This window comes from Pristiophorus japonicus, chromosome 19 (assembly GCF_044704955.1).
Source record: "Pristiophorus japonicus isolate sPriJap1 chromosome 19, sPriJap1.hap1, whole genome shotgun sequence".
NCBI lineage: Eukaryota > Metazoa > Chordata > Chondrichthyes > Pristiophoridae > Pristiophorus > Pristiophorus japonicus.
Genome location: NC_091995.1, coordinates 10,180,259 through 10,192,052, shown reverse-complemented (window position 1 = coordinate 10,192,052; position 11,794 = coordinate 10,180,259). Strand labels below are relative to the sequence as shown.

Below are 11,794 nucleotides of genomic sequence, written 5' to 3'. Positions count from 1 at the left end.
TGGAGCAGGTTGAAACTCTATCCCATTGCCTCTCAACTGGAGACTACGCCACCCGTTACCTTCTAAAGAGATGTTAGCCCTGACTTTAATCGCTCTACCATTGGCGGCCCTGCTCTCAGATGCCGGGGCCCGAAGCTCTCGAACTCCCACCCTAAACCTCTCCAGCTCCCTCTCCTCCTTTGAGGCGCTCCTTAAAAACTGGCTCTTTGACCAAACTCTCGGTCACCTGTCCCAATATGCCCGCAGGAACGTTTTACTACGTTAAAGGCGCTATATAAATCCAAGTTCCTGTTGTTGTCGTTAGAGTGGAGTTTCTAAGAGCTTTGCTGCAAATTCACAGGTTGCTCAGTCGGCAGTGCGTCGATTTGAACATGGCAACACTCTATTAACGAGCAACTTTTTGATTGCGATCCAATCGTTGAAAAATGTGTGTGTAAGTCCGGGTTTGTTTTAATAAAAAAATTTTAAATATTCGCCTCACTATGTTTGGCCTCCTCACCTGAAGGCCGATGACGGCCCTTCGGCACCTCGCCCAAGTGGCCTTTCTTCAAGTGTGAGCCTCGATATTGAGTGGCTATTCAGGCATGGAGGGCATCACAGTCAATCTGAACCCACTCGTACACTTCCCAGCAGGGGGTCACTGGATAGTAATCTGAACCAGGACCCTCAGCTGATTCTCCTGTACCTAACTCATGGCCACTGAGTCCAATTGTACCACTTAACCCCACCATCCTGAAAGAGATTGAGTTTTGGTCTCCTTACCGAAGGATGGATATACGTGCCATAGTGAGAGTGCAACAAAGGTTCACCAGACTGATTCCTGGGATGGGGGGATTGTCCCATGATGAGAGATTGAGTGGACTAGGCCTATGTTCTCTCGAGTTTAGAAGAATGAGAGGTGATCTCATTAAAACGTACAAAATTCTGACAGGGTAGATGCAGGGAGGATGTTTCCTCTGGCTGGGGAGTCTAGAACCAGGGGTCACAGTCTCAGAATAAGGGGTCGGCCATTTAGGACTGAGATGAGAAAACCTGAGTATATGCAAGACAGAGATCGCTAGATTTTTGGATATTAATGGAATCAAGGGATATGGGGATAGTGCAGGAAAGTGGAGGTAGAAGATCAGCCATGATCTTATTGAATGGCAGAGCAGCCTCAAGGGGCTGAATGGCCTACTCCTGCTCCTATTTCTTATGCTTCTTATGAAATAAGCTAGCAGAAAACAGATGAGAGATTGGGCCGTTTGAGCTGAACGGCTCACACTGAGCCGCACTTTTATAAACTGAGCCATTATTCATGTTAGCATAATTTTTCATGCTTGGAATAAATCCCAATTATACACAGAAAGTTCCTGCAAAAAAAAAGCACCACCAACAGGATGTACATATTTGTGATAATGCATACGGAGAGGTCACTGAAGTCAATGCATTGCTCAAGGCCTATGTTTGTAGGCCTCAATGTGACAGCAGTCGTTTACTCTCTCTGCTCTTCAGCCCCTAAGATGCAGGCAGCTGAAGGAACGCTTCAAGCTACAAGGTGGCATCGGGTCAGATTCAACTCCTCGAGCGCGACGAGCCTGTGTTTCACCAGTAGGAGGCAACGTTGATCAGAATCTTGATGGCCATGGAGAAGCATGGGATCTGTCCAATGGTGTAGGCCAGGGACCGGGTCGGAGCCTTCAGGGCGAACAGGTAGGCCACGGTGTGAAGCATTCTGGCCAGGAAGAAGATCCGGAAGTGGATCCTTGCGATGGACGGGCTGGGATCCAGGAAGCAGTACAGCACACCCAGGAAGAGGAAGGGGTAGATGCACTCCATGTCATTGCAGTGGGCCCTGCGAAACCATTGCAAGAAAACAAGCGGTTAGTCGAAGGCGAAATATGTCCATGCCGCTTGTGTAAATGGACATCTTTCACGGAGAGGCCTGATAGAGCTGTGCGCGCACATTACTTTTACCTTTCACACTTGAGCTATCCAGGTGACGACCCAAGACCTGGAGCGCAGGGACCAGTGCCGAGGGCGAAGACAGTTGGAGAAAGACGAGCTGAACCGAGACTCAAACCACCTCACGTGGATTAACGATTGAGCCTTTCGGAGCAGACGTTACCCCGAGACCCCGTCTACCCTCTCAGTTGGGCGTAAAAGATCCCACGACACTGATCTGAAGAAGAGCAGTGGAGTTCTTCCCGGAGTCCTGGGCCGACATTTATTCCTCCACTAACATCATTTAAAAAAAATAAAAGGTTATCTGGTCATTTATCTCATTGCCATGTCAAAAACTGGAGTGCGAAAAGAGGAAGACGGTGGCTACTGAGGGAGGCGAGGCAATCACAATGGCCAGAAATGAACCCTTTCGACTTACTCTATGACATCAGCTCCTCATAGAGTTGGCTGCTCGCCAGACAGACTGCATCTGGGCAAAAGGACGAAGTGTCCATTTCGCAGGGAGAGGTGATAGAGCGTGTCCCATGTGACCATACTCAGAATAATACAGCACAGAAGGAGGCCATTCGGCCCATCGAGTCTGCGCTGGATCAATGGGATCGAAATATCGGCTTTGGTTGGGATGTTCTTTGATTGGGCCACACGTGTATTTTCTCTTATACGAGCGGTGCCCTAATAGGTTAGCACACTTGTTGTGCTGAGTCTTGTTTGGTTGACACAGGAGGCAACCAGCTAGACATGCCGAAGGGGATGGGAGGGATGCCCCAGTCATTGCTGTTCAGTTTAAGCCAAGGGGCTCCCTGTTATTCTGTGGATAGCCTGTGTCCTCAGCATGGTACTGAGGACAAGGCTGGGAAAAAAAGAACTTGCATTTCTACAGTGCCATTTCATGCCTGCAGGACCACCCAAAGTGCTTTACAGCCAACTAATTGCTTTTTTTGTTGTTGATTTTGTGCCAATTTGCCACACAGCAAGATCCCACAAACAGCAATGAGATAAATGACCGGGTAATCTTTTTTTTTAAATAGGTGATGTTAGCTGAGGAATAAATATTGGTTCAGGACACTGGGAAAAGCTCCCCTGCTCTCAACATACCATTTCTGCAATATTCTATAGTTATTCTGAAACTATGCCCCCTAGTTCTAGCCTCCCCCACGAAGGGAAACATCCTCTCTGCATCCACCTTGTCAAGCCCCCTCAGAATCTTATATATTTCAGTAAGATCACCTCACATTCTTCTAAACTCCAATGAGTAGAGTCCCAACCTACTCAACCTTTCCTCATAAGAAAACCCCCTCATCTCAGGAATCAATCTAGTGAACCTTCTCTGAACTGCCTTCTATGTAAGTATATCCTTCCTTAAATACGGAGACCAAAACCACAGTACTCCAGGTGTACTTGCAAGGACTAAAAGGGTTTATTCTCCAAGGCTGACTTGCACTCAAGTTGACCTCTGATTGGGAGATTGGACTGCAACACTTTAGGGCTAATTCTCCGGACCAGTGTTCTCTTTGAGCATTGCTCCCCCCCTTAGGAGTTTGGGATTCAAATTGGGGGTAATTTTAACCTAATCCGTTGGGCGGGAATACAGTGGGATTGGGAGGGGTGCTGGATTTACACCCCAGACCAATTTCACCTCAATGAGTTAAATGGGGACCCCGTCAGTTTTTTGCCGGGCAGGTTAGGTTAAAATTGTCCCCCGATAAGTGGTCCTCTTCCCTTGTGCCCTGGGCTCTCCCCGAGGTTGTTTTCAATTAGAGCCACCTCGCGAAGGGCAGAGGGCAGGGAGACCATCTCCAAACCAAACTTCTGAGACATGTAATAATTCGAAAGTCCATTCTTTCAGGATTTGTGTTACTGTCAAATGGTGAAAGCATTGTTTTATTTTGCTTTGGTTCAGAGTGTGTTCTGCGCTAAACCAAATGACATCCTCATAATCCAAGGACCTTTCTGTGGTCATCGGTTAATTTAGCTTCCCTTTTGTATTGGGGGAAGAGGATGGGAACTCTTGCGAAATCTCGTCACGTAACGTCACCAGAGATTCGCCAGGAGGAGTTGCGAGAGTATTTGCTCCTAAGCAGCCAATCCAGAGTCTATTGCAAGTTTGGTTTATTTTTTTTTTGGGGGGGTGGGGCTGAAATCTAACTGTCTCGCTTTGCTTTTAGACATAGTTTTATCTGTAAATAAATCTGATGAAGTCGATTGCTGGACAAAAAAAACACGGACCCAACGCAGACTGGAACCCGCGATTGCTTCACACCGCCTTCTGTAACTATGACCCACAGCAGAAGTACACCGGCAAATAAAGGTTCAAGGCTTCTTACCTCCGGCAACGCTCCACGTCCGGGTCAGTTCGGCAAAACTTCAGCCCTCCGCGTCTCAGGGCGTCTTCTGGGTTGGCAAACGCCTAGGAGACAATGTATGGTTTGGTGAGGTGTGTGTTCATTTTACCACCAGTAAAAAAGACAGACTTGCATTTCTATAGTGCCTTTCACAACCTCAGGATGCCCCAAAGCCCTTCACAACCAATGAAGTACGTTTTTGAAGTGTAGTCACTGTTGTAATGTGGGAAACGTGCAGCCAATTTGTGCACAGCAAGCTCCCAAATCAGCAACGTGATAATGACCAAATCATCTGTTTTTTAGTGATGTTGATTGAGGGATAAATATTGGCCCCAGGACACTGGAGGAGAACTCCCCTGCTCTTCATTGGGATCTTTTACGTGCACCTGAGAGAGCAGATGGGGACTCAGTTTAATGTCTCATCCAAAAGGTGCCTCCTTCGACAGTGCAGCACTCCTTCAGCACTGCACTGGGAGTGTCAGCCTAAATTTATGTGCTTAAGTTCCTGGAGTGGGACTTGACTCCACAACCTTCTGACTGAGAGGCCATGGCTGACACTGGGGAAGTGCAGTGCAGTCTAAAGTAGAGGCAGCGAATCCGACCAATGACACCCCCTGCCCTCCCTTCCCCTATGATTGTTGAGCCCCTGTAACTCCGCTGAGGCCTAGTTTGATTGGCCAACAAGGGACTCTGGGATACACCTCACCACAAAGGACTGCAAGAAAAGAAACATACGGTCCAATCCAACTGAATGAAGCTCAATTTAAGCAACAAAAAGAATTAAACAAAAGAAAAGCTTAAGGAAACCAGAGTTAGGGGGGTAATTTTAACCAAACTCTCCAGGCGGAAATCCCAGGGGATCGGCTGGAACGAAGGTTTTACACCCTCGCCCAGTGTTATTGTCGGGATCTGGAACGCTTTACCTGAAAGGGTGGTGGAAGATGATTCTTTGATATGTTTAAGCGGGAGTTGGACAGGTACTTGAGGATAAAGAAATTACAGACAAAAGCGGGGGCAGTGGGACTAAACACACCCGCTCTTTCTCAGAGCCAGCATAAGAACATAAGAAATAGGAGCAGGAGTCTACCACCTGGCCCCTCGAGCCTGCTCCACCATTTAATATCATGGCTGATCTGATCATGGACTCGGCTCCATTTCCTTGCCTGCTCCCCATAACCCTTTACTCCCTTATCCGAAAGGTGTCTCCTCCAACAGTGCAGCACTCCCTCAGCACTGCACTGGAATGTCAGCCTCGATTTAATGTGCTCAATTTCCTGGAGTGGGGCTTGAACCCACAACCTTCTGACTTATCGTTCAAAAATATGTTTATCTCCACCTTAAACATATTCAATGACCCAGCCTCCATAGCTCTCTCAGGCAGTGAATTCCACAGATTTACAACTCTGAGAAGAAATTCCTCCTCATCTCAGTTTTAAAACGGCAATCCCTTATTCTGAGAGTATGGCCCCTGGTTCGAGATTCCCACACGAGAGGAAACATCCTCTCTGCAGCCACCTGGTCAAGCCCCCTCAAATCTTATATGTTTCAATAAGATCACTTCTCATTCTTCTAAACTCCAAGGAGTACAGGCCCAACCTGCTCAACCTTTCTTCATAAGTAGCATAAGCATGACGGGCTGAATGGCCTCCTTCTGCATGGTAAGTTTCTATGATTCAACGATTGGACAGTAAGTTCGGGGCGGGGTGTAGGGTGTAAAGCCTGTGTTGCTCCCGATCCTGTCACTCTCCCAAGGGATGGGATGGGTTAGAATGGCCCCCACCACCACCCCCAGACACCCTATACCCTGCGGTACCCATTGGTCACAGAAGCCCACGAGCAGTGCCAGCTGATACCACATCCCCCCTCTCCCGAGGACGCTGAGCAGGGAGTTGGAGGGGACTTTTCCATCACACCGGTGTTAACTGCCGATGAACTGAGGGAACGCTGTTCGTGGGCAAAGATCCATGAGCAGATCAGGTCCAAAAACTTCTGCTGTAACAGCCTGGTTGGCTGTCAGAATAGGCATGAGCTGGAAAATTGCTGCTTCTGACAGCAGCAGATAGATGTTTAACACGTTGCTATGGGGTCCCTGTTTCCCCTGTTTTAGCTGAAGATTTAACTCAGTTTAAAATAACAGGATAACGCCAGCGTTAAATAGTGGACAACCGTGACGACACCTCCGAAGTCCTTCTTTGGCAGTGAAGCACTTTGGGACATCCCGAGGTGGTGAAAGCTGCTATATAAATGCAAGTGCTTTCCCTCTTTCATTGCTATACAAAGTCATTTGAAGCCAAACGTAAAGAATCTCTACTCCCAAGAATAGGGCCTACTGAATTACCCAGCGTCAGTCCTCAGGAGCATCGGTCAAGAAAGAAAGAGAGAACTTGCATTTATATAGCGCCTTATCATGACCTCAGGTCGTCCCAAAGCGCTTCACATCTTATAGAGTACTTTTGAAATGTAGGAAAATGTAGCTGCCAATTTGCGCACAGCAAGCTCCCACACACAGCAATGTGATAATGACCAAATTATGTTTTGTAAGTGATGTTGGTTGAGAAATAAATATTGGCCCAGGACACCAGGGAGAACGCCGGTTTGAAAGAAAGAATAGGATCAGGAAGAAGTCAATTGACAAACATATTGGCAATTCACGCCGTTCTCAATTACTTTCATAAACTGTCAACGTGTGGAATGGTTCAAAATAATATCCCTCCATCTCTGCCCCACTCCTACTCCGACCTCTCCATCCTTGGCCTCTGACACTGTTCCAATGAAGCACAACATAAGGTCGAGGAACAGCACCTCACCTTTCAATTAGACACTTTACAGGCTCCTGGACTCAACATTGAGTTCAACAATTTCAGATCGTAACCTCGGCCCATCATTTTTCGGACAGCAGCTGTTTCTGATATCCCTACTTACAGCTCTTTTAGACAAATCTTCTGTTTCTTTACTTGTCCCATTAACATTTCCATTTCCCTTGCACTATCCTCATTTATGTCATTTAATCTCCTGCCCTCCACCCTATCACACACCTTCCCGTTTGTTCTTTCATCCCTCCCCGACCCCACCTATCCCTGCACCTGCTTAAGACCTGTTACATCTCTAACCTTTTCCAGGTTCTGATGAAAAGTCATCGCCCTGAAACGTTAACTCTGTTTCTCTCTCCACAGACGCTGCCTGACATACTGAGCATTTTCTGATTGAAGGTGGAGAGAAATACAATGCACTTTGCACTTTAACAGCCGGAATTGCTATCTCCCTTCCAGCTTTTGATAATTTGCGCTAGATTAAAATCTAGCTCCAACACACACATATATATGTTCACTATATTTTTGCGTTGCGATTATTTATTTTAAGTCCTTGCCGTCCCCGATAGCAGTAGAGTTAGAGCAGGGTCGATCCCGTTATTTTCCGACTGCCTATCAGCTATTACTGACTAACCCAGCCAATAAACAAAGAGGACAAAACTGATGGTGGAAATTAAACCAATTGACCTAAAATGGATTTTCCCTAAGTAAGAATGAGGTTAACAAAGCTTTTAAACGTGCGCTGGGCAAAAATATAACCATTCACAATATAATATTATATTCCCAAATTATAACAGCTTCAAAAGTACTTCACTGGCTGTAAAACGCTTTGAGATTTTGAGGTGGTTGTAAAAAGCGCATATAAATGCATGTTTTTCTTTTAGATTACAAATAGAATTGCTTTTTCTGCTGTTTTGACGAGGGCTGTTAACAGGTTAAGGACCTCACAATGTGCTCGCACTATTTCTTTCCGAAGCCAATTGGGATTCTGCAATAAGTAAAAACAATTACCTTTTTGCGCAGTCGAACTTGGCCTGTGATGATCGCAACGGCGAACATCTTGATCAGGGAGAGGACCGAGTAGAAAACGAAAGAGCAGAAGACCTCATTCTTCAAGTTCAAAATCATCTTCACTGTTCTGTGGTTGCGTGTAGTTGTGAGTCTAGGACACAGGCAAGTTCCTTATATATATATAATCTGTCAGTAAAAGAGGATGTGGGGAGGGAGCGTTAAACTGGATGATGCACCCTGAGTGTCTCCAATGTGCCAGGACTTGTCGCAGATTTAATTGCCACACCTAGTAAAATCATCAGATTTCATCAGACTTGACAACGCTTGAGTGCTAATCAAAGGGACTTGCCGATCAGCTCTCGTTTCTTGTGGCTGGTTGACACGATTTTACTTTTAAGAGAGAAAGAGAATTTGGCAAAGCAAGTAGGTAAAGTAATCTGAGTACTTGTAACTGAGCCAAGCTTTTACCCTGGCTTGCTGTTATGCAGAATCATAAAATTATTACAGGAGGAGGCCATTCGGCCCATCGTGTCTGTGCCAGCTCTTTGGTAAAGCTTTCCAATGAATCCCACTCCCCTGCTCTTTGCCCGTAGCCCTGAAAATCTTGATCCCTTCAATTATTTATCAAATTCCCTTTTGAATGTTACTATTGAACGCCCTAAGACATTTCAGTGAGAGCTGGAGGGAGGCCGAGAGACCAGGAGGCAGGAAGCAAAGCCAAGCCCGGTTCTCCGACACAATCATGGACTTTGAGCCTGGGAGCGGCGGCCCGGAATCTCGCCCATGTTTTGCTTTAAAGCGGTGCCCTCGGTACCGCTGGTGCCGGTGCGGAGGGCGGGCGGGCGAGTCGCTGCTGCCCATGTCAATGAGCGTGGGCTGGGCTGAGTTTGGTGGCCCAGGGTTGGGGTTTCAGAGAGCTAATTTAACAATGAGGCCGCTGCCATGAACAGTTCACCATAAGCCATTCCTGAGTTACTCACTCACTTAGAAGCAGCTGCCTCTTCTAACAGGCCGTTCCCCTCTGAATGAACCTGACAGCTGTGGCTCAGTGGGTAGCACACTCGCCTCTGAGTCAGAAGGTTGTGGGTTTAAGTCCCACTCCAGGGACTTGAGCACATAAATCCAAGCTAACACTCCAGTGCTGCACTGTCGGAGCTGCCGTCTTTTGGATGAGATGTTAAATCTCTGCTCTCTCAGATGGACTCCCATGGCACTATTTTGAAGAAGAGCAGGGGCGTTATCCCTGGTGTCTTGGCCAATATTTATCTCTCAATCAACATAAGAAGAAACAGATAATCTGGTCACTATTCCATTGCTGTTTATGGAACCTTGTTGTGTGCAAGTTAGCTGCAGTGTTTCCCACATTACAACAGGGACTATACTCCAAAAGTACTTCATTGGCTGTTAAAGCGCTTTCAGACATCCAGTAGGTCCCCTGCAGTCAGAATCAGGGGAAGTCATAACAGGGAACAAAGAAATGGCGGACCAATTGAACAAGTACTTTGATTCGGTATTCAATAAGGAGGACACAAGCAACCGTCCGGATATAAAAGGGGTCAGAGGGTCCAGTAAGAAGGAGGAACTGAGGGAAATCCTTATTAGTCGGGAAATTGTGTTGGGGAAATTGATGGGATTGAAGGCCGATAAATCCCCAGGGCCTGATGGACTGCATCCCAGAGTACTTAAGGAGGTGGCCTTGGAAATAGCGGATGCATTGACAGTCAATTTCCAACATTCCATAGACTCTGGATCAGTTCCTATGGAGTGGAGGGTAGCCTGTGTAACCCCACTTTTTAAAAAAGGAGGGAGAGAGAAAACAGGGAATTATAGATCGGTCAGCCTGACATCGGTAGTGGGTAAAATGATGGAATCAATTATTAAGGCTGTCATAGCAGCGCATTTGGAAAGATGTGACATGATAGGTCCAAGTCAGCATGGATTTGTGAAAGGGAAATCATGCTTGGCAAATCTTCTGGAATTTTTTGAGGATGTTTCCAGTAGAGTGGACAAGGGAGAACCAGTTGATGTGGTGTATTTGGACTTTCAGAAGGCTTTCGACAAGGTCCTACACAAGAGATTAATGTGCAAAGTTAAAGCACATGGGATTGGGGGTAGTGTGCTGGCGTGGATTGAGAACTGGTTGTCAGACAGGAAGCAAAGAGTAGGAGTAAATGGGGACTTTTCAGAATGGCAGGCAGTGACTAGTGGGGTACCGCAAGGTTCTGTGCTGGGGCCCCAGCTGTTTACATTGTACATTAATGATTTAGATGAGGGAATTAAATGTAGTATCTCCAAATTTGCGGATGACACTAAGTTGGGTGGCAGTGTGAGCTGCGAGGAGGATGCTGTGAGGCTGCAGAGTGACTTGGATAAGTTAGGTGAGTGGGCAAATGCATGGCAGATGAAGTATAATGTGGATAAATGTGAGGTTATCCACTTTGGTGGTAAAAACAGAGAGACAGACTATTATCTGAATGGTGACAGATTAGGAAAAGGGGAGGTGCAACAAGACCTGTGTGTCATGGTACATCAGTCATTGAAGGTTGGCATGCAGGTACAGCAGGCGGTTAAGAAAGCAAATGGCATGTTGGCCTTCATAGCGAGGGGATTTGAGTACAGGGGCAGGGAGGTGTTACTACAGTTGTACACGGCCTTGGTGAGGCCACACCTGGAGTATTGTGTACAGTTTTTGTCTCCTAACTTGAGGAAGGACATTCTTGCTATTGAGGGAGTGCAGCAAAGGTTCACCAGACTGATTCCCGGGATGGCGGGACTGACATATCAAGAAAGATTGGATCAACTGGGCTTGTATTCACTGGAGTTCAGAAGAATGAGAGGGGATCTCATAGAAATATTTAAAATTCTGATGGGTTTAGACAGGTTAGATGCAGGAAGAATGTTCCCAATGTTGGGGAAGTCCAGAACCAGGGGTCACAGTCTAAGGATAAGGGGTAAGCCATTTTGGACCGAGAGGAGAAACTTCTTCACCCAGAGAGTGGTGAACCTGTGGAATTCTCTACCACAGAACGTTGTTGAGGCCAATTCACTAAATATATTCAAAAAGGAGTTAGATATAGTCCTTACTACTGGGGGGATCAAGGGTTATGGCGAAAAAGCAGGAATGGGGTACTGAATTTGCATGTTCAGCCATGCAGGCTCGAAGGGCCGAATGGCCTACTCCTGCACCTATTTTCTATGTTTCTATGTTTCTATGAAAGGCGCTAGAGAAATGCAAGCCTTTCTTTTTTTTATATTCCAAACGTTCCATCACAAGGTTGCAAGTAACACTTTATTTCACTCTGAAATCACGTCCTTCGTGATAGAATTGCGATAGTATGACCTTAACAGCTTCCTAAAGTGTAGCGCCCAGAAGTGGACGCAGTCCCACAGCTGAGGTTTAATAAAGGGTGAGGATAACCGTTTGTCCTCTGTTCCTCAAGGAAGCGAGGGAAGAAAGCAAAGCTGAGCCCGGCTCTCTGACACATTCAAGTTAGACTTCAATGTTGGGGGTATGATTAAGAAGATTAAGAACAACTAAAATCGTTCGTGTGGATGATAATGAAGAAGAAAGCTGCAGACTGCAAGAAGATATCAATCTACTGGTCAGGTGGGCAGAACAGTGGCAAATGGAATTTAATCTGGAGAAGTGTGAGGTAATGCATTTGGAGAGGGTTAACAAGGAAAGGG

At 46.4% G+C, this 11,794-nt stretch overlaps 1 protein-coding gene across 1 annotated transcript; it reads right to left on the bottom strand.

Moving 5' to 3' along the window:
• Positions 1 to 1,243: 1,243 nt before the first annotated feature.
• Positions 1,244 to 8,265, bottom strand: LOC139230350 (prostaglandin E synthase-like). The gene is made up of 3 exons (XM_070862177.1): positions 8,108 to 8,265; positions 4,269 to 4,351; positions 1,244 to 1,834 (listed from the first exon to the last, which is right to left on the bottom strand). Exons 1-3 carry the CDS (start codon positions 8,222 to 8,224, stop codon positions 1,585 to 1,587), a joined length of 450 nt encoding a protein of 149 aa, XP_070718278.1. The 5' UTR covers positions 8,225 to 8,265; the 3' UTR covers positions 1,244 to 1,584.
• Positions 8,266 to 11,794: the final 3,529 nt, after the last annotated feature.

Coding starts and splice junctions, on each gene's coding strand:
- LOC139230350 (XM_070862177.1), bottom strand. CDS start 8,224: ATGATTTTGAACTTGAAGAATGAGGTCTTCTGCTCTTTCGTTTTCTAC. Junction 4,352..8,107: donor AAGTTCGACTGCGCAAAAAG/GTAATTGTTTTT, acceptor ATTGTCTCCTAG/GCGTTTGCCAACCCAGAAGA. Junction 1,835..4,268: donor GACGTGGAGCGTTGCCGGAG/GTAAGAAGCCTT, acceptor ATGGTTTCGCAG/GGCCCACTGCAATGACATGG.